We start from the raw sequence: 22,457 nt of genomic DNA, 5'->3' as shown, positions 1-22,457 counted from the left end.
CTGTTTTGTTTTTGTGAAACACTATTAAGTGTATTGTTTTAGTGAAATTAATGATATCAATCTCCCATTCCATTTCAACGTACTCTTTCCTGTCTATCATATTATTTTTCATTTATACCAAATAACCAACATATAGTATAGGAGTTTACCAATGTTAAGCTATAAAATAATTATTGAACATCACAAGTACTAAAAATGAAATAGGATTCTCTGCTGTCAAAAATGTTACAAAAATTTCAGCTCTATTCCATTACAAGAACATCGGGACAAATCATATCACTTTCGACCTCAGGAAAATTTTCATGCCCCTGGTGAGATATTTGCCCTCTTGGCTTTTCATTTTGGCTGCATTATTATTAGCAGATTCTCAACTCATTCTCTGCAGCATTTGAATAAATAAATTATTATAATAAGTTCGTCTAAACTCCAAACCAACCAATCACGTTTTAACGTACTATTATAATAAGTTCGTCTAAACTCCAAACCAACCAATCACGTTTTAACGTACAAGAAACTTTCACTTTTCATGTCTTAAATATAGTCCCAGTTCCAAAAAATTTAAAAATAATTAGAGAAACAGGAAGAAAAATCAAAGCTGACGATTTAAACACAGTCCACAGATATGGTCTTCCACTAATCTTCATCGGTCCCTCTTCTACTAACTTCTAAGTTATAAGAATCGCAATCATCAATATCATCATAGCTTAAAAAAATCATCAAACAAACACAATTTTCCTGTCTCCCCATGGCAATTCAACAGTCCATCATTTTACTTACTTTTCTTCTTCAATTCTCATCACTACACTTCCCTGCACTCGGATACAATCACCAAGACACATACTTCATCAATTGCGGATCAGATATCACTATTACTGAAACCAACAACGTTTATATCGGTGAATCAAACCCCAATTACCCTCAAACAAGTTTCAGCAACAGCAACATAGAAACCAATCAACCATCATCAGTGCCTTCAGCTCTCTACCAAACAGCAAGAATTTTCCATTCCGAATCTTCCTACGAATTCTCTACCGTACAAAACACCACCTACATGATGTTTCCCTTTCTTTTCATTCTCTTCACCAACTAACCTTTCCACTGCAAAATTTAACGTTTCTGTTCCCGGTTTCTCTCTGTTACAAAATTTCGACGCTAAAAATACCACCACCTCTCCTTTAGTAAAAGAGTATTTCGTTAAAATCATCCGAAAAAGATTCAAAATAACATTCACACCTCAAACATCATCCTTCGCATTTGTTAACGCAATAGAGCTCTTTATACTCCCCACTCATTTAATCCCCAATTCAATCGCGCATTTCACTTACAATATATAAGTTTGTTAATAATTTATAATATTATTCATGTAATTTGTCCAAAAAATAATCAAATATCGGCGAACGCTATCTGTCATACTGCTATACGCTATCCCACTTTTGGGGTCGGCCACTATGCACCGCTATCTGGTATTGACTATTATACTAATGTGCAATATTACACATGTTAAATAAACTAAAAATATCAATTTTGTATTTATGAAAAATAACAATTATTTGTTAAAAATTATATATTTAATTCAAAACACAAACATTTCAATACAAACTTACTATTTTTTTTAATGATCAATGTTAGTTGTTGTATTAGTTTTTTTTTTCTTCCTTATTATCAAAATTTGAACCATAGACCTCGAACTCCTTAATCCTTAACTCAAACCAATTAAGTTACCCAACCTCCAACTATTTTAAATTTCTTAATATGTGCAAATTTGCACATGATAAAAAATAAAATAAATTACTACTAGAATAATAAGTGTGTGACTGGAACCAACCAATAATGTTTTGCAAACATACATGGCAAAGATCAAAAGACTTTGAATTTCCCTGTAATTTCTAACCCCAGTCAACATCCAAAACTCAATCATCTAAACTTTTATTTCAAAATAGAAATATCCTCAAGTATAAACACATACTCAAACTATATTTTATCAAATGTGAAACTCTTAAAACATCCTCTTACATTTAAAACTAGATATTTTGAGTGTGATCTTAATAACGTGACAACAATGACATACTACTATATGGACCAACAATTTTTATAAAAACTTTGATAATATTTTAGTGTTTGGATGAAGTCTACTTCGACTCTTAAAACACCGGCTCTTAAGGTGATGATTATCTCACTTATAAATTGATTTGTTTCGTAAACCGATTGATGAAGAAAACGTCTCCTTTGCAAAGAACTCGTCATAATCCCTAGACCATATATCATCTAGTGTTACTATAGCCATTTTTTTTTTGAATGTGTTACTATAGTCATGGTAGGTGATAAATCAACTTCCAAATATTTATTTAAATTTAAAATTAAAGGGAGAAACAAACAAGAAATAAGAAAATTCAAAGGTGACGATTTAACCAGTCCACAGCTAAAGTCTTCCTCTTATCTATGTCTTCTTCATCATTGGTTCCCCTTCTCTTCTCCACTCCCTACTTCTACCAACTTCTATGAATAGCAATCATCAATTTCATAACTTAAAAAAAATCATCAAACAAACACAATTTTCCTCTCTCACCATGTCAACCTTTCACTTCCACACAATTCAACGCTCTATCTTTCTACTTGCTTTTTTTCTTCAATTCTCATCATTACAATTTCCCTCACTCGGATACGATCACCAAGACACATACTTCATCAATTGCGGATCAGATATCACTGTTACTGAAAGTAACAACGTTTATATCGGTGAATCAAACCCCACTTACCCTCAAACAAGTTTCAGCAACAGCAACATCGAAACCAATCAATCATCATCAGTGCCTTCACCTCTCTACCAAACCGCAAGAATTTTTCATTTCGAATCTTCCTACGAATTCAAAACCGTACCAAACAACACTTACATGGTACGTTTCCATTTCTTTTCATTCTCTTCACCAACTAAACTTTCCACTGCAAAATTCGACGTTTCAGTTCCCGGTTTCCTTCTGTTACATAATTTCAACGCTGAAAACACCACCAACTCTCCTTTAGTAAAAGAGTATTACGTTAAAATCATTCGAAAAAGATTCAAAATCTCTTTCATTCCTCAAACATCATCTTTCGCGTTTGTTAATGCAATAGAACTCTTTATGCTCCCTGTTCATTTAATACCCAATTCAATCGCTCGTTTCAATTACATCGGTTCTACTGGTCTTTTCCTTTCTACTTATAGTAATGATTTCCTCTCTCGATCGTTAGAAACCATCCTCCGTCTTAACGTCGGTGGGGGAACTGTTGATAGAGGAATTGATACTTTATCGAGAGAATGGTTACCAGATGACAGTTATATAACTAATCCACAAAACGCTAAGAATGGTTCCTTTGGAGGTGAAATTAAACGCACTGCAAATGATACATATGAAGGTCCAAATTCAAATATATATATTGCTCCAGATGCTGTTTATGAATCTGCCAGAGAGAGCAAAAACGCTACTAAAGGTTTAAACATAAGTTGGAATGTTCCTGTTGAGAAGAATATTGATCATTTCCTTAGGCTTCATTTCTGTGACATTTTTAACGATAGACAAAATGGTCTTACATCTTTCTTTCTCTTCATTTATGACCAACTTGTTATGAATATAAATGATGATGTATTTTTGTCATCAGTGTTGCATGATCCTTATTATTATGATTTTGTGATTCGTTCTGATGGCTCAGGTATATTGAAGGTTAGCGTAGTACCTAACACGTCGGTTGAGGTTAATATACCGAATGCGTTTTTAAACGGGCTAGAACTAATGACTGTGATTAAATCGTCCGGTCCAATTCCCTTAGATGGTTTGGATTCCGATTCAAAGAAGATTAGTCTTCCTGTGGTTGTGGGTTCAGTGAGTGGAGGTTTAGTTTTGGTTTCTGTTGTGATGGTTTTGTTTCTTTGGATAAGAAAAATCAGGAAACAAAGGCATGTTGAGAGTTTCGATTTGTTGCCGATTCCAACTGCTGCAGGAGGGATTTCTCATAGCAAATTAACTTATGGAAAAACAACTCAAGGCTCACCTATTCCTAACATAAACCTTGGCATGAAAATCTCCTTGCTTGACCTTCAAATAGCCACGGAGAATTTTGATACGAAGAGGATTATTGGAAAGGGTGGTTTTGGAAATGTTTATAAGGGAGTTCTCAAGAATGGAATGAATGTGGCAGTGAAAAGAAGTGTGCCGGGTTCAGGTCAAGGACATCATGAATTTCAAACTGAGATAATGGTTTTGTCCAAGATTCGTCACATACACCTTGTTTCCTTAATAGGGTATTGTGATGAAAGGTGTGAGATGATACTTGTTTATGAGTACATGGAAAAGGGGACACTTAGAGAGAATTTGTACAATACAAATTTGCCTTGTTTGACTTGGAAGCAAAGGCTTGAGATTTGCATTGGTGCTGCTAGAGGTCTTCATTACCTTCACAAAGGAGTAGCTGGTGGAATAATCCACCGTGATGTGAAATCCACCAATATATTGCTTGACGAGAATCTTGTAGCTAAAGTTGCTGATTTTGGTCTTTCAAGGACAGGTCCTCTTGATCAACATTCTTATGTCAGCACATGTGTTAAAGGGACTTTTGGGTATCTTGATCCTGATTACTTCAGATCACAACAGCTTACAGAAAAATCTGATGTTTATTCTTTTGGGGTAGTTCTACTTGAGGTGTTGTGCGCAAGACCAGCCATCGAATTGTCTTGTCCAAGTGAGCAAATCAATTTGGCTGAGTGGGGATTGCTTTGCAAAGACAAAGGGATACTTGAAGAGATCGTTGATCCTTCCATCAAGGCACAAATTAATCAAAACTCACTTAGAATATTTAGTGAGACTCTGGAAAAATGCTTACCTGATTATGGTTGTGATAGGCCAACAATGGTTGATGTGTTGTGGGACTTGGAATATGCTTTGCAGCTGCAGAGAGAACCACACGAGGATAGTTCTAGCAGTGCTTTTGCGTCACTTCAATTGCCTAATGTTCAGCGTTTACCTTCTCTGTCTACACTGACTGAAGTGGATGGCACGTCTACTGGGAGGGTTGATGAATCTGAAAGTGCAGCCTTGATGATGCTAGATGGAATGTCTTGCGAAGCAAATCAAGGCACAACAATCAACACGCAAGTGTCTCCACTTGAGGAGCTGTTTGTTTAAATAGACCACTTCTCTATTTTGTCCTTGTTCCCTTGTATTCCCTCCCATTAGTTATGGTTGTTGGTCTATTCTCATCTGTAAGATTATTGGAATAAAAAAAATATTATTATTGAGTGGTTATATGAAGATTCGTCATCCATGTATGATAAAATGCAGTGTTGTTCTTCCATCCTAAACACAGTTTGTATATTAAATTGCAACTTCAGTATTCATTGGACATAGAGATTTTCGCAACATTAAAGTGTATGCATCAACATCATGTTTCCAAATATTGTGTAATCCTTCTCTGTTATATATCTGAACTTTTTATTCGTAGAAATAATGAATAACATTTAAACATTTTGTTTTCTTTTAACCAATCTTCTTGCGGGAAAATCCACTTACTCAGATTGTTCATTGAATATTATTTTATTTAAGAATTAAATATGGTCAAGTGTAGCATATTATTTGGCATTCAGAGCGTCTTTACATTTTGAACTCGACATTCAAGGTCTGTGTTTGGTATCAACCCGTTTGATTGTTCGGTTATTCGGAGCACCTTTGTCCTTTGGACGCTCGAGGTTGTGTATGGCACTAAATATCTTGGTCCATAAGATTGGGTGTTACTATGTTGGGATAAATGAGTGTGTTTAATATAAAATTATACATGTATAGTATAGGACTTCATCAATGTTATGGTTATAAATTAATTATTAAAAATCATAAGTACTAAAAATGAAATGGGATTCTCTGCTGTCAAAAACGTTACAAGAATTTCAGCTCCATTCCATTACAAGAACATCAGGACAAATCATATCACTTTCAACCTCAGGAAAATTTTCATGCCCCTGGTGAGATATTTGCCCTTTTGGCTTTTCATTTTGGCTGCATTATTATTAGCACCTTCTCAGCTCATTCTCCGCAGCATTTGAATAAATAAATTATTATAATAAGTTCGTCTAAACTCCAAACCAACCAATCACGTTTTAACGTACAAGAAACTTTCATTTTTCATGTCTTAAATATAGTCCCAGTTCCAAAAAAAAAACTAAAAATAATTAGAGAAACAAACAAGGAAGAAGAAAAATCAAAGCTGACGACTTAAACACAGTCCACAGATATGGTCTTCCACTAATCTTCATCGGTCCCTCTTCTACTAACTTCTAAGTTATAAGAATCGCAATCATCAATATCATCATAGCTTAAAAAAAATCATCAAACAAACACAATTTTCCTGTCTCCCCATGGCAATTCAACACTCTATCATTTTACTTACTTTTCTTCTTCAATTCTCATCACTACAGTTCCCTGCACTCGGATACAATCACCAAGACACATACTTCATCAATTGCGGATCAGACATCACTATTACTGAAACTAACAACGTTTATATTGGTGAATCAAACCCCACTTACCCTCAAACAAGTTTCAGCAACATAGAAACCAATCAATCATTATCAGTGCATTCACCTCTCTACTAAACAGCAAGAATTTTCCATTCCGAATCTTCCTACGAATTCTCTACCGTTCCAAACAACACCTACATGATACGTTTCCATTTCTTTTCATTATCCTCACCAAATAACCTTTCCATTGCAAAATTCAACGTTTTCGTTCCCGGTTTCTCTCTGTTAAAAAATTTTGATGCTAAAAATACCACCAACTCTCCTTTAGTAAACGAGTATTTTGTTAAAATCATCCGAAAAAGATTCAAAATAACATTCACACCTCAAACATCATCATTCGCATTTGTTAACGCAATAGAACTCTTTATACTCCCCAGTCATTTAATCCCCAATTCAATTGCACGTTTCACTTACAATAAATCTAGCGTTCAAGGCTTATCTACTTACAGTGGCGGTTTACTCTCACGAGCATTGGAAACCAAACACCGTCTTAACATCGGTGGTGAAACTGTCACTAGAGATATTGATAACTTATCGAGAAAGTGGTTACCAGATGACAGTTATATAACTAACCCACAAAACGCTCAGAATGGTTCCTTTGGAGGTGATATTAAACGCACTGCACATGATGAATCTGATGGTCCAAATTCAACTATATACATAGGTCCAGATATTGTTTATAGAACTGCCCAAGAAAGTGTTAACGGTTCAAAAGGTTTAAACATAAGTTGGAGTGTTCCTGTGGAGAACAATATGGATCATTTCCTTAGGCTTTATTTTTATGACATTTTTAGTGATCGACAATCTGGTCTTACGTTTTTCAATCTCTTCGTTTATGACAGTTATGTTATAAATGTAAATAATGACAGTGATCAACAATCTGGTCTTACATTTTTCAATCTCTTCGTTTATGACAGTTATGTTATAAATGTAAATAATGACCCAAGTTTGTCACAACAGATGCCTTATTATTATGATTTTGTGGTTCGTTCCGATGGCTCAGGACCATTGAAGGTTAGCGTAGTACCTAATACGTCGGTTGAGGTTGCTAAACCAAATGCTTTTTTAAATGGGCTAGAAGTGATGAAAGTGATTGAATCATCAGGTTTAGTTCCCTTAGATTATTCAAATTCAAATTTGAAGAAAATTAGTCTTCCCGTGGCGGTGGGTTCAGTTCTTGGAGGTTTAATTATACTTTCTGTTATGGTGGTTTCTCCACCGGAGGAGCTATTTTTTTAGATAACTCACTTCTATGATTTTTCCTTGTATTTTTCCCCCTTAGTTATGGTTGTTGGTCTAGTCTCAATTGTAAGATTAATGGAATAAAAAATAATCATTTTATATGCAGATCTTTTTTTTTTTTTTTTTTGAGGGATTTATATGAAGATCTATGTATGATAAATATAAAATGCAGTGTTTTTCCTCCACCCTACATACAATGTGTTTAAATAAGTATTTAATTTGCAACTTGAGTAATCATACCTGTAGTATAGTATAAATGTTGAATCATATGGTGAACACTTGTAGCCTGGCAACAACTCGTGAAGGATTCCTGAGAGAAAGAGAGATGCACAAAATACAACGGTGGATGGATCAAGTCATATCAAGTGTCAACATTATGTTTCCCTGTTATAGAGTAATCTTCCTCTTTTTCTGTAAACATTTTCATTTGTCAAAAATTATAATGAATAATGTTTAATCATTCTGTTTTCTTCATCTTTGCTGGAAAATCCACTTGCTCGTAGTCAGAATATTCATTGAATATTATTTTACGTTAGAATCAAATACAGTCAAGTTGAGCCTAACACTGAGAACATTGATCCCGGTTAACTTTTAACTATTCACTTGAAACTTCAAGCTTAAACTTTAGCTTTTTATATAGAAATTAATTAGACATGCATAGGCTTCAAAACAAAAAAAAAATAGTTCGGTTAAGACACTAGGTTATCAAGTTAAATTAGTATAGTCAATGACTTATTAATTGAACCATATACATTACAACTTCTACTAATTTTATATTAATAATAAATATGAAAACAAAAAATGGTAAAGCTTCACCTTTGAACTATTTTTGAGAGGTTCACATTATACACATCCAAATAATTAAATGGTTTAATCACTCTCTAGATCTCTAAACTGGTATGAGATTTTTAAATAAGCTTCTAAACTAAAAAAGAGTTGTAATCAGATTCATGAATTAATATACTTTTTGTAAATAGGTTTTTAGTCATTATATAAACAAGTCCCTATACTAATATAAACACAAAGAAACAGTGTCCCTTACAAAACAAAATGCAGACATTCCATACAAGCCACAAACCAAGAGATGTAGGTAGGTCATCCTGCTCGAGAATCGTTGTTAAAAAGATGATCCACACCTTTTAACTTCTGAAAGGCCAAGCCCTGCAGTAAATGGAAACACAAAAAGGCTATAAGGCTTACTTCAAGTTAACAGGGGAGGTTCCAGATTGCTACAAAGCAGAGATACATGCAATATATCTTGAGCACAAAATACTATAGTTCCAAGTATTAATAGATTGTTGATCTATGCAGTAGATCACATCACAAGCATCTTATGATTTAGCATCATCATACACGCAATCCCATCACACACTGCAGTGCCTGGGAATTGATAATTGCACTCTAATGCCTTTTCATTTTGGTTGCTTTAATATCAGTTTCTTAATTCATTCTCCACAGCATCTTCTGGATAAATAAATTATTATATTAAGTTCATCTGGGACACCAAATCATCCGAACACTTTTTAACGTACAGGAAACTATCAATTTTCATGTGTCAAGTAGTTCCATGGTTGAAAAATCAACTTCCAAATTTTTAAAAATAAAAACAGAAACAAACAATGGAAGAAGAAAATTCAAAGCAGACGACTTAACCACAGTCCACAACTAAAGTCTTCCACTTATCAAAGTCTTTTCTTTGATTCCCCTCACTACTTCTAACTTCTAAGAATTGCAATCATCAATATCATATCTTAAAAAAAAAAAATTCAAATAAACACAATATTCCTCTCTCCCCATTGCAATTCAACACTCTATCCCTTTACTTGCTTTTCTTCTTCAATTTTCATCACTACAACTCCCCTCACTAGGATACAATCTCCAAGATATATACTTCATCAATTGCGGCTCAAATGTTGACGTTAATGAAAGTAACAATGTTTATATTGGCGAATCAAACCCTACTTACCCTAAAAAAAGATTCAGCAACAGCAACATAGAAACCAATCTATCATCAATGCCTTCATCTCTCTACCAAACTGCAAGAATTTTCCATTCCGAATCTTCGTACCAGTTTACTACCTTCCCAAACAACACCTACATGGTACGTTTCCATTTCTTTTCATTCTCTTCACCAACTAACCTTTCCACTGCAAAATTCAACGTTTCTGTTCCCGGTTTCTCTCTGTTACAAAATTTTGATGAAAAAAACACCACCAAGTCTCCTTTAGTAAAAGAGTACTACGTTAAAATCAACATAACCAGATTCAAAATCACTTTCACACCTCAAAACTTATCCTTCGCGTTTGTTAATGCTATAGAACTCTTTCTGCTCCCTGTTCTTTTAATCCCCGATTCAATTGGGCGATTCAATTACAACGATTCTACTGGTCGATACTTATCTAATTATAGGGGCGGTTTACACTCTCGAGCGTTGGAAACAAAACACCGCCTTAACGTCGGAGGAGAAACTGTCACCAGAAATATTGATACTTTATCGAGAAAATGGTTACCAGATGACATTTATATAACTAATCCACTTAACGCTCAAAATAGTTTATTTTTTGGAGGTACAATTAAACGCACTGCAGATGATGAGTCCGATGGTCCAGATTCAAATCAATATATTGCTCCAGATATTATTTATCAAACTGCTAAAGAGAGTAAAAACAGTTCTAACGATTTAAGCATAAGTTGGAGTGTTCCTGTGGAGAAGAATATAGATCATTTCCTTAATTTATGACATTTTTAATCAACGGCCTGGTCTTGCAACTTTTTTCCTCATAATTTATGACAGTTAGGTTATGATAGTATATGACGAAATAGGTGGGCTATACATGTTGCGTGGTCCTTATTATTATGATTTTGTGGTTCGTTCCGATGATTCTGGCCTATTGAAGATCACTTTAAAACCTAATACTCTAAGCGTGTTTTTAAACGGGCTAGAAGTAATGAAAGTGATTGATCCATCAGGTTTAGTTAACTTAGATGATTCGAATACAAATTTGAAGATTAGTCTTCCTGTGGTGGTGGTTTCAATTCTCGGAGGTTTAGTTCTGGTTTCTGTTATGGTGGTTTTGTTTCTTTGGATTAGTAAAATAAGGAAACAAAGGCCTGCTGAGAATTCTGATTTGTTGGAGATTCCAGCTGCTGCAGGAGGAATTTCTCATTGCAGACTAACTTATGGAAAAACAACTCAAGGCTCACTTTTACCTAACATAAACCTTGGCCTGAATATCTCCTTGCATGATCTTCAACTCGCAACAGAGGATTTTGATGCAAATAGGATAATTGGAAAGGGTGGTTTTGGAAATGTTTATAAGGGAGTTCTCAAGAATGGAATGAATGTGGCAGTGAAAAGAAGTGTGCCTGGGTCAGGTCAAGGATATCATGAATTTCAAACCGAGGTAATGGTTTTGTCCAAGATCTGTCACATACACCTCGTTTCCTTAATAGGGTATTGTGATGAAAGGTGTGAGATGATACTTGTTTATGAGTACATGGAAAAGGGAACACTTAGAGAGAATTTGTACAATACAAATTTGCCTTGCTTGACTTGGAAGCAAAGGCTTGAGATTTGCATTGGTGCTGCTAGAGGTCTTCATTACCTTCACAAAGGAGTAGCTGGTGGAATAATCCACCGTGATGTGAAATCCACCAATATATTGCTTGATGAGAATCTTGTAGCTAAAGTTGCTGATTTTGGTCTTTCAAGGACAGGTCCTCTTGATGAACATTCTTATGTCAGCACACGTGTTAAAGGAACTTTTGGGTATCTTGAACCTGATTACTTTAGATCACAACAGCTTATAGAAAAATCTGATGTTTATTCTTTTGGGGTGGTTCTACTTGAAGTGTTGTGCGCAAGACCAGCCATCGAACTGTCTTGTCCAAGTGAACAAGTCAATTTGGCTGAATGGGGATTGCTTTGCAAAGACAAAGGGACGCTTGAAGAGATCGTTGATATTTCCATCAAGGCACAAATTAATCAAAACTCACTTAGAATATTTAGTGAGACTGTGGAAAAATGCTTACAGGAGTATGGTTGTGATAGGCCAACAACGGTTGATGTGTTGTGGGACTTGGAATATGCTTTGCAGCTTCAGAGAGAACCACATGAGGACAGTTCTAGCAGTGCTTTTGCATCACTTCAATTGCCTAAAGTTCAGCGTTTACCTTCTCTGTCTACACTGACTGAAGTGGATGGCACATCTACTGGGAGGGTTGATGAATGTGAAAGTGCAGCACTGACGATGCTAGATAGTATTTCATGGGAAGCAAATCAAGGCACAGTGATCAACTTGCAAGTGTCTCAAGTGGAGGAGCTGTTTTCTAGATAGCTCACTTATCTGTTTTGTTCTTGTTTACTTGTATTTTTTCACCCTTAGTTATGGTTGTTGTTTATTCTCAATTGCAAGATTAACGGAATAAACAATGTCCAAGTCACTATAGGATAAAGAACTATGTGCTCTGTAATCATTTTTAAGTGGCTATATGAACATATATGTATGATAAAATGCAGTGTTTTTTATCCACCCTAAATACAATGTATTTACATTACATAAACATGCACACATATCTAATCATAGTTCCAAGTTTTAATAGATTGTTGATCTATGCAGTAGATCAAGTTACACACATCTTGTGATTTATATAAGAAAATTAGACATTGGATCAATTTTATTCTCAAAAGCCAAAAATGTTAAGCATCATAATGAGACATACACTGGAGAGAGATGCAAGCAAAGATTGCAGCATACCTTGGTTCCAGTTCGAAGTCGTTTGCTCAAGGCTTCATTCCACATATTTGCAGCATATTGAGGTTGTAAATGCGTTAGCTTAATTTTGAACCTAACTCCATCTCAAAATCATGGCTCAAGAGGAGGATTGTTTAATCCTGTATAAATCCTCACAAACATATTCATGACTTCTGAAGTAGGAATCCGAGTTGGGTTTGTGAAGTTCTCCTTACAGTTGGAAATCGGTAACACAAACATATTCGAATTTCCTGCTAACTTAGGAGGATGGGATGGATTAGGGGTTTCAGATACGAGGGATTAGGGATTCGGGGTAATTAGTTTTTTTTTTTTTTTGGTAATAGTCACTTTAGTCTCTCAATATGTAATGATTAATCATTTTAGTTTTTCATTGTATCAAAATTTCAAAATAGTCCATGATTGTGCATTCTGTTAGTCAAAATAATCTTTGACATTAAAATAATCTTTCAATGTTCACAATAACTCTTTTCATATAGGGACTAAAATGACAATAAACATGTACTTATAAGGACTAATATGATAATAAGTAAGTATATTAGAGGACTAATCTGACAATATTAATGAAGTATTTTAACATTAAGAACTATTTTGACTAACAAAATGCACAATCAGGGAATACTTTGAAGTTTTGATACATTGAAGAACTATTTTGACTACTCATTACAATTTCAGGCACCAAAGTGGCTATTACCCCATTTTTTTTTCTTTCTTATTCAATCATCCGATCCCTTAACTTAGTTGATTGTCGCAATTTGGTTCCCTAACTATAATTTGTACCAATTTGGTCCTCTAAGTTTTGCTCTCTTACTAGTTTTAGTCATTTATGTTAGCTTCTCTCAAAGAAACGTTAACAGAAAGGACTAAAACTAGTAACAGAGCAAAACATATGGGACCAAATTGGTACATAAGTTAACGTTTTTTTGAGAGAAACTAACATAAATGACTAAAACTAGTAACGAATTAAAACATAGGGGATCAAATTGGTACAAATTATAGTTAGGGTATCAAATTGAGACAATCAATTAAATTAAAGGACCGGGTGACTGAATAAGCCCATTTTTTTAGTTGGGTAATTGGATTTAGTATTTTTGTAAATATCAAATAAAGTGATATCTTCTTCTTACACAGGAATAAATTCTCTCAGTTGTTCTTTGACAAAAGAAAAACAAACCTCTTAATGGAATTTAGCTTGACACGTAAATATTCTAAAGAAGAATCCGCAATAGTTGGAAATCGGTAACACAAACCTAATTCAAGTGTGTTTAAGGGTTTCTAATTTAAAAAGGTAAAAATATAATTTTCATAGAAGCGAGCGTAAGTTTTGAGCGAATATGAGTGTCCTCATTGTCCGTTTCGCCCAACATCCGTTTTTTAAAATTGGGGAGAACTCAAACCTGAACCCATTCAATTCGAATTTTTCCGTCAAAGTCGGGGTGATTTCAGATGGTTATCCACGAGTACAAGTTCTCTGGCCATATCTAGAAGGGAAATCTTCTTAAAAAATTATCTAAATGTGAAATAACAAAAACAAATAGAACAAAAATTGTTCATTGTTCCTAAAAAAAAAAAAAAAAAATTGTTCATTGTTTGAATGAATAGACGTCTGGACTAAAGGGATATCAACATTAATTTTCAGTTTTTTGAACAAATACAATTTTTTTAATTAAATTGGCAAAAATAGAAAATGGCAAGTTTATCCTTGTATATATTTTAAGTTTTTTTTATATTACTATGATTATATATTTTAAATACTATATTATAATGAAATTGTGAATCAAAAATAGCGAAAAATTTGTATTCAAATTTTGAATATATTAAAATAGACCAGCAATACTATTTTTTTTTCTGAAGTGTGTTAGGTTATTATTTTTTTGCTAGACTATTAGAAATTAAAAAAAAAATATTGAGAGAGTAAAGTGTAGATTATAACATAAGATGGGAGGGGGATTTTAATTCAAGCTTCTCTTAGAGGAGGGAAGTGAAATATTTTCTAATATGTTTTGAATAAGAGGAAAGGGGAGTGTATATTTTAACATAAGAGGGGAGAAGAGTGTAACTCAAGCATCTTTGAGGAGGAGTGTAATTTACTCATCAAAAAATTATGCTCTATTCCCTTTACAATAACACCGGGTCAAATCTTACTACTTTGGACCTCATGATATTTTTCAAGCCCCGGGAGAGATATGCCTACCCTTTTTTTTTTTGGTGAATTGAGATATTTGTTCTCCCGTGTGCCTTTTCATTTTGGATGCAATTCATTCCCCGCAGACTTGGAATAAATAATGGAAAATGCTAAAAAAAATTATTTGTTTGTTTGTTTTAACATGTGTAATGTGTATAGTAGTCAACAGTGACCGATAATGCCGCTATAGCGGCAACCGTCGTAGCAGCGTAAAACCAAATAGCGGTCGATTCAGCTGTTATAGCGGTGTAGAAGATAGCGGCCGCTTTTGGATAGCGTTCGTTTCTGCCGCTATTTGATTTTAGTAGGAAATTTTTAAATTAACTTTATCTTTAAACCCTTTTTGTGGGAATTTTGGAGATTTTATAAACCCTGACATTGTTTGATGGTTTTTTTCTTTCTTTTTTTTCTTCCTCTATTGTATGGTTTCTTTGTTCTTTTTATTTCTTCGTCTTATTTTTTGTTTTGTTTTATGGATTATCTTGTTGTATGATTTTTTTATTTGTTTCTCTGTCTTTTGTTTTTTTGGTGTTTTGATTTATGAACGTTTCATGGTACTTGAGTGTTATATTTAATTTTACATTAAACATAAGTTTTTTTTACTGAGAAATATATAAGTTTGTTTATAATTTATAATATTATTCATGTAATTTGCCCAAAAAATAATCAAATATCGGCGAACGCTATTTGTCATACTGCTATACGCTATCCCACTTTTGGGGTCGGCCGCTATGCACCGCTATCTGGTATTGACTATTATACTAATGTGCAATATTACACATGTTAAATAAACTAAAAATATCAATTTTGTATTTATCAAAAATAAAAATTATTTGTTAAAAATTATATATTTAAATTATTTGTTAAAAAATTCTATTTGGTCCCCCAACATCCCTCCTTCAAAATCATTGCTTGCCTGGAGACTTATGCAAGACAAAATTCCTGTTGATGGGAGTCTAAAGCAAAGAGGATGTGCTTTACCATCTATCTGTAATCTTTGTATGAAAGCAGAAGAAACTACTTTTCAAATGTTTTTTGAATGCTCTTATGCAACTCATCTTTGGTGCTGGTTAGCCTCTGTGCTCAATCAGCCTCTTCACTTCTCAGCTTTGGAAGAAATTTGGCATCTCAGTGAGAAAGGTTGGTCCCCACAATGCAAATTAGCTATCACTGCTGTAATTATAAACATTATGTCTGTAATTTGGCATGCTAGAAACAACTGCAGGTTCCAAAATAGAAAGATTCATTGGAAAAGTGCAATGTCTCAAATCATTGTAAATGTTTCCTTGTCTGCTAGCAACTCTAATCTGCCTGCTAGTTCTGCTATGAAAGAATTCACAATTTTAAAAGCTTTTAATGTTTCAATTAATCCTCCAAAGTTGCTGTTTGTGAAAGAAGTGTTTTGGTGCCCTCCTATTGTTGGTTGGATCAAAGGAAACTGTGATGGCGCCTTTGCTGCTGGTAAGGCCTCTTGCGGTGCAATTTTTAGGAACTGTTTTGGTCATTTTTTGGGTTGTTTTGCTGAAGGGTTAAACTCTGGTAACTCTCTCTTTGCTGAGCTAATTGGTGCAATGAGATCTATCGAATTTGCTAGTTCTAAGAACTGGAGAAATTTCTGGCTAGAGACAGACTCCATGCTAGTGGTTCGAGCTTTCAGAAATCATGACATTGTTCCTTGGCAACTAAGGAACAGATGGAGTAACTGTGTGAATATAACAACTAGGATGAATTTTCTTGTTTCTCATATATTCAGAGAGGGCAACGCCTGTGCAGATGCTCTTGCTAATATAGGTTTAAATTTAAGCACTTTTGTATATTATTACTCTTTGCCCTCACAAGTAAGGAGTGATTATGTTAAAAATAGGCTAGGTTGGCTTAGTTTTAGGTTTAATCACCCCTGAGAAGGTTTTGGTTTGGTCCCCCTTCTCTTTTTTTGTAACAATCTTTTTTGGAGGTATATATTTGGGGTAGTAGCACCTTGCTTCTACCTTGTTTAAAAAAAAAAAAATTCAAAACACAAACATTTCAATACAAACTTATTGTTTTTTTTAATGATCAATGTTAGTTGTTGTATTAGTTTTTTTTTTTCTTCTTATTATCAAAATTTGAACCATAGACCTCGAACTCCTTAATCCTTAACTCAAACCAATTAAGTTACCCAACCTCCAACTATTTTAAACTTCTTAATATATGCAAATTTGCACATGATAAAAAATAAAATAAATTACTACTAGAATAATAAGTGTGTGACTTGAACCAACCAATAATGTTTTGCAAACATACATGACAAAGATCAAAAGACTTTGAATTTCCATGTAATTTCTAACCCCACTCAACATCCAAAACTCAATCATCTAAACTTTTATTTCAAAATAAAAATATCCTCAAGTATAAACACATACTCAAACTATATTTTATCAAATGTGAAACTCTTAAAACATCCTCTTACATTTAAAACTAGATATTTTGAGTGTGATCTTAATAACGTGACAACAATGACATACTACTATATGGACCAACAATTTTTATAAAAACTTTGATAATATTTTAGTGTTTGGATGGAGTCTACTTCAACTCTTAAAACACCGGCTGTTAAGATGATGATTATCTCACTTATAAATTGATTTGTTCCATAAACCGATTGATGAAGAAAACGTCTCCTTTGCAAAGAACTCGTCATAATCCCTAGACCATATATCTAGTGTTACTATAGCCATTTTTTTTGAATGTGTTACTATAGCCATGGTAGGTGATAAATCAACTTCCAAATATTTATTTAAATTTAAAATTAAAGAGAGAAACAAACAAGAAATAAGAAAATTCAAAGGTGACGACTTAACCAGTCCACAGCTAAAGTCTTCCTCTTATCTATGTCTTCTTCATCATTGGTTCCCTTTCTCTCTTCTCCACTCCCTACTTCTACCAACTTCTATGAATAGCAATCATCAATTTCATAACTTAAAAAAATCATCAAACAAACACAATTTTCCTCTCTCACCATGTCAACCTTTCACTTCCACACAATTCAACGCTCTATCTTTCTACTTGCTTTTTTTCTTCAATTCTCATCATTACAATTCCCCTCACTCGGATACGATCATCAAGACACATACTTCATCAATTGCGGATCAGATATCACTGTTACTGAAAGTAACAACGTTTATATCGGTGAATCAAACCTCACTTACCCTCAAACAAGTTTCAGCAACAGCAACATAGAAACCAATCAATCATCATCAGTGCCTTCACCTCTCTACCAAACCGCAAGAATTTTTCATTTCGAATCTTCCTACGAATTCAAAACCGTACCAAACAACACTTACATGGTACGTTTCCATTTCTTTTCATTCTCTTCACCAACTAATCTTTCCTCTGCAAAATTCACCGTTTCAGTTCCTGGTTTCCTTCTGTTACATAATTTCAACGCTGAAAACACCACCAACTCTCCTTTAGTAAAAGAGTATTACGTTAAAATCATTCGAAAAAGATTCAAAATCTCTTTCATTCCTCAAACATCATCTTTCGCGTTTGTTAATGCAATAGAACTCTTTATGCTCCCTGTTCATTTAATACCCAATTCAATCGCTCGTTTCAATTATATAGATGCTGCCGGTAGAAACTTATCTACTTATAGTAATGATTTCCTCTCTCAATCGTTGGAAACCAACCTCCGTCTTAATGTTGGTAGCGGAACTGTCGATAGAAAAACCGATACTTTATCGAGAGAATGGTTACCAGATGACAGTTATATAACTAATCCACAGAACGCTAAGAATGGTTCCTTTGGAGGTGAAATTAAACGCACTGCAAATGATACATATGAAGGTCCAAATTCAAATATATATATTGCTCCAGACGCGGTTTATGAAACTGCCAAAGAGAGCAAAAACGGATCTAAAGGTTTAAACATAAGTTGGAATTTTCCTGTTGAGAAGAATATTGATCATTTCCTTAGGCTTCATTTCTGTGACATTTTTAATGATAGACAAAATGGTCTTACATCTTTCTTTCTCTTCATTTATGACCAACTTGTTATGCATATAAATGATGACGTGTTATTGTCATCCGTGTTGTATGATCCTTATTATTATGACTTTGTGATTCGTTCCGATGGCTCAGGTATATTGAAGGTTAGCGTTGTACCTAATACGTCGATTGAGGTTTCTAGACCGAATGCGTTTTTAAACGGGCTAGAACTAATGACAGTGATTAAATCGTCCGGTCCAATTCCCCCTGATGATTTGGATTCGAGGAAGATTAGTCTTCCTGTGGTGGTGGGTTCAGTCGTTGGAGGTTTAGTTCTGGTTTCTGTTGTTGTGGTTTTGTTTCTTTGGATTAGTAAAATCAGGAAACAAAGGCCTGTTGAGAATTCCGAATGGTTGCCAATTCCAGCTGCAAGAGGAGGGAGTTCTCACAGCAGATTAACTGATCCAACAACAATTCAAGGCTCACCTTTACCTAACATAAACCTTGGGTTGAAAATCCCCTTGCTTGATCTTCAATTCGCAACTGATAATTTCGATGCGAAGAGGATAATTGGAAAGGGTGGTTTTGGAATTGTTTATAAGGGAGTTCTCAGGAATGGAATTAGTGTTGCAGTGAAAAGAAGTGAGCCAGGGTCAGGTCAAGGGCTACCTGAATTTCAGACTGAGATAATGGTTTTGTCCAAGATTCGTCATCGGCATCTTGTTTCCTTAATTGGGTATTGTGATGAAAGGTATGAGATGATACTTGTTTATGAGTACATGGAAAAAGGGACACTTAGAGAAAGTTTGTACGGTGCAAATTTGCCTAGTTTCTTGACTTGGAAGCAAAGGCTTGAGATTTGTATTGGTGCTGCTAGAGGTCTTCATTACCTTCACAAAGGAGCAGCTGGGGGAATCATTCACCGCGATGTGAAGTCCACAAACATATTGCTCGATGAGCATCTTGTAGCTAAAGTTGCTGATTTTGGTCTCTCAAGAACTGGTCCTCTTGATCAGCATTCTTATGTCAGCACAGGTGTTAAGGGAACTTTCGGTTATCTCGATCCTGAGTACTTTAGATCACAACAGCTTACAGAAAAATCTGATGTGTATTCATTCGGTGTGGTTCTACTTGAAGTATTATGTGCAAGACCAGCCATTGAACCGTCGCTTCCAAGGGAACAGGTGAACTTGGCTGAGTGGGGAATTTTTTGCAAAGACAAAGGGATACTTGAAGATATCATTGATCCTTCCATCAAGGGACAAATCGATCCAAACTCACTTAGAAAGTTTAGTGAGACCGTGGAAAAATGCTTACAAGATGATGGTTGTGACAGGCCTTCAATGGGCGATGTTTTGTGGGACTTGGAATATTCTTTGCAGCTTCAGAGAGGTGCAATACATAGAGAACCACATGAAGACAGTTCCAGCAGTGCTTCTGTATCAATTCAATTGCCCAATGTTCGCCGTTTGCCTTCTCTGTCTACACTGAGTGAAGGGGATGACACGTCTATGTCTATTGGGAGGGTTATTGATGAATCTGATAGTGCAGCAGATTCTGTTTTCTCTCAGTTGAAACTTGATGATGCTAGATAGATTTTCATGTTTAGTCCTTGAAGAAACAGTGATCAACTCACAAGTGTCTCAAGTAAGTGGAGGAGCTGTGTTTTATTTGATGGCTCACTTCCCTGTTTTGTCCTTGTTTCCTTGTATTTTTCATACTTAGTTATAGTTGTTGGTCTATTCTTAATTGTAAGACTAATGATGATGTCTATTTCTGATGATTCCAATAAACTATTGGTAATTAGGTGCATTATATACATCACTTATTTGAATGCTTGAACAATATATTCTACACTGGCCAACGATGCCATATACTAGTATATGATTATGTTTCCTTCACCTTCTTTGGGTATCAGTGGTATGCAAATTACTATGTTGGATTATTAATTTAACATTGGACTTATACGTGAATAATTATATATTGTCGATCGTCATTTAAGTTACGTCTAATTAAAAGTGATCCACTGTTTCCTGTGATTACCATGATTGATTAATAATTTTTGATGATTGATTTTTTTTTTTTTGACATTTGATGATGATGATTGATTTTTGTTTCAACAAATCAGTTGCCTTTTACAAAGGAAAAGACAGTCTGTGGGCCTAGCAACTATTGCATACATTCCTTTCTATCCTATTTTTTCAATAACCAGAATGATGAATTCAAACCAGTCCAATTCAATGAACACAAATAGGGTATTTGTTTATGTGAACAGAAATGCTATAGAATCCTGCTCTTTACCCAAACAGTTTTGCTCATTCCCAAAGTAAATGTCACAAATGCTCCTGCGTAAGTTAACATGCACTGCGTGAGTTAAGTCACGCTACGTTACTTAACTCACGCTAGTTATAATTCTGCAAAAAATCCCAACGTGAGTTAACTCACGTTGGTTTTCATACACACACTACATGAACATCCACCCACCATATATTTTGCAAACCTCCAAATCTGACCATATATTTTTAAAACCGAATCCACCGACTTGAGAAAGCCAATTGGTTGATGAAGTGATGAGGAATTCATGATGGATGGTCCTTTGTAGAAAGTCAACACAAAAGCACCTGCTATTGAGATTATGCTCCCCATTACCGAATCCACCGACTTGAGAAAGCCAATTGGTTGATGAAGTGATGAGAGCAAACCACGCAGACTAATAACTTTTCCATTCTTAATTACAATTATAAGAGCAAACCAAATAAGTGGACAACAGACTAATAAGAGCAAACAAAATATTGTGGATTGCATGAAAGCAAACCAGCGTGAGTTAACTCACGCTGGGAGTCAGTGTGTTTTTTTTTTTTGCGTGACTTAAGTCACGTAGCGTGACTTAAGTCACATGATATTTTGTACTAGCATGAGTTAAGTTGCGCTACGTAACTTAAGTTACGTACGATTTGTACTTGCGCAAGTTAAGTTGCGTAGGGTCATATGTGTAATTTACTTTGGGAGTGAGCAAAACTGTTTGGGTAAAGAGCAGGACTCAATGCTATACATCTCGTTTGGGCTCACCTTGTGAATTGTGATGTTATTAATTCCTATATCTTTATTGCAATTCTGTTTTATTTATCATCACCATTTCCTACTTGCAGGTGAGCAAAGTTAAGAGAGAAACTAACGCAAGTCGCAATAATGGATTAACGCACATTGTCAAAAAGTAAATAAAATAATAAAGGGTTAATACGTTTTTACCCCCTGTAATATAGGCGAGTTACGGTTTTCCCCCTGTAAAAAAGATTCTTTTGATTCCAACCCTGTAATATAAAGATTCCGTCGAAAACCCCCCTGAGCACATTTGAGACCCCCCAGCTGATGACGTGGCGCGCTGAGTCACCTTTGTCTGCTGACGTGGCTTGCTGACTGTATAATTAATTTTATTTTTTATTTTTTTATAGGGTACACGTGGCATTTGTAATTTTTTTTATGTCTTTACCCCCCTGTAATTTAGGCGAGTTCCAGTTTTACCCCCTGTAAAAATTTTAAAAATAAAAAATAAAATCTGGTAAATTTAAAAAAATAATAAAATGAAAAAATAGATTTTTTTTGAAATTTTAAAAATTATAAAAAAGTTCGGATTTTTTTCGAAATTTAGAAGATGTTTAAAAATACTGGAATTTAATTTTCAAAATAAAAAAGTTTAGATTTTTTTGCGAAGCTCAAAAGACATTGGAAGAGCAACTTGAGGTACTCACTT

The 22,457-nt window shown here is 34.6% G+C and overlaps 3 protein-coding genes, 2 long non-coding RNA genes and 1 pseudogene across 7 annotated transcripts; 4 read left to right on the top strand and 2 right to left on the bottom strand.

The window, feature by feature from the left end:
- Positions 1-172: 172 nt before the first annotated feature.
- Positions 173-4,999, bottom strand: LOC146901118 (uncharacterized). Its single transcript, XR_015022192.1, has 2 exons — positions 4,855-4,999; positions 173-379 (listed from the first exon to the last, which is right to left on the bottom strand). It is a non-coding gene; the product is annotated as an uncharacterized LOC146901118 (long non-coding RNA).
- LOC146901117 (putative receptor-like protein kinase At2g23200) lies at positions 595-5,422 on the top strand. 2 transcript variants are annotated; one of them, XM_085734075.1, is made up of 2 exons: positions 595-956; positions 2,800-5,282. In XM_085734075.1, the coding sequence occupies exons 1-2, from the start codon at positions 746-748 to the stop codon at positions 5,154-5,156; spliced, it is 2,568 nt and encodes an 855-aa protein (XP_085590201.1). In that variant the 5' UTR covers positions 595-745; the 3' UTR covers positions 5,157-5,282. The 2 variants fall into 2 exon arrangements, with proteins under 2 accessions (XP_085590201.1, XP_085590202.1); XM_085734076.1 differs by having other exon boundaries at positions 714-837; positions 2,678-5,422.
- On the bottom strand, positions 5,096-12,680 carry LOC146901114 (uncharacterized). Of its 2 annotated transcripts, XR_015022190.1 has the most exons (4): positions 12,541-12,680; positions 8,826-8,944; positions 8,024-8,093; positions 5,096-5,231 (listed from the first exon to the last, which is right to left on the bottom strand). It is a non-coding gene; the product is annotated as an uncharacterized LOC146901114 (long non-coding RNA). The 2 variants fall into 2 exon arrangements; XR_015022191.1 differs by lacking the exon at positions 5,096-5,231 and having other exon boundaries at positions 8,060-8,194.
- LOC146901116 (putative receptor-like protein kinase At5g24010) lies at positions 6,255-7,950 on the top strand. Its single transcript, XM_085734078.1, has one exon. It carries the CDS (start codon positions 6,680-6,682, stop codon positions 7,778-7,780), a length of 1,101 nt encoding a protein of 366 aa, XP_085590204.1. The 5' UTR covers positions 6,255-6,679; the 3' UTR covers positions 7,781-7,950.
- Positions 10,590-12,256, top strand: LOC146901115 (putative receptor-like protein kinase At2g23200 pseudogene; annotated as a pseudogene).
- A 5,894-nt stretch (positions 12,681-18,574) lies between the features above and the next one.
- LOC146901113 (putative receptor-like protein kinase At2g23200) lies at positions 18,575-20,607 on the top strand. The gene has a single exon (XM_085734072.1). The coding sequence runs from the start codon at positions 18,775-18,777 to the stop codon at positions 20,299-20,301; it is 1,527 nt and encodes a 508-aa protein (XP_085590198.1). The 5' UTR covers positions 18,575-18,774; the 3' UTR covers positions 20,302-20,607.
- Positions 20,608-22,457: the final 1,850 nt, after the last annotated feature.

The sequence above is a fragment of the Medicago sativa genome, chromosome 8 (genome assembly GCF_051527215.1).
Source record: "Medicago sativa cultivar Bolivia chromosome 8, Bolivia_mono, whole genome shotgun sequence".
Classification (NCBI taxonomy): domain Eukaryota; kingdom Viridiplantae; phylum Streptophyta; class Magnoliopsida; order Fabales; family Fabaceae; genus Medicago; species Medicago sativa.
Note: the sequence above shows the minus strand (reverse complement) of the source record. Positions and strands in the feature narration are given on the sequence as shown.

Bases quoted from the DNA above. Each gene is read 5' to 3' on its own strand.
- LOC146901113 (XM_085734072.1), top strand. From the start codon at position 18,775: ATGCATATAAATGATGACGTGTTATTGTCATCCGTGTTGTATGATCCT.
- LOC146901116 (XM_085734078.1), top strand. From the start codon at position 6,680: ATGATACGTTTCCATTTCTTTTCATTATCCTCACCAAATAACCTTTCC.
- LOC146901117 (XM_085734076.1), top strand. From the start codon at position 746: ATGGCAATTCAACAGTCCATCATTTTACTTACTTTTCTTCTTCAATTC. The intron at 838-2,677 runs ATACTTCATCAA...TCACCAAGACAC, and splicing joins GGATACAATCACCAAGACAC to ATACTTCATCAATTGCGGAT.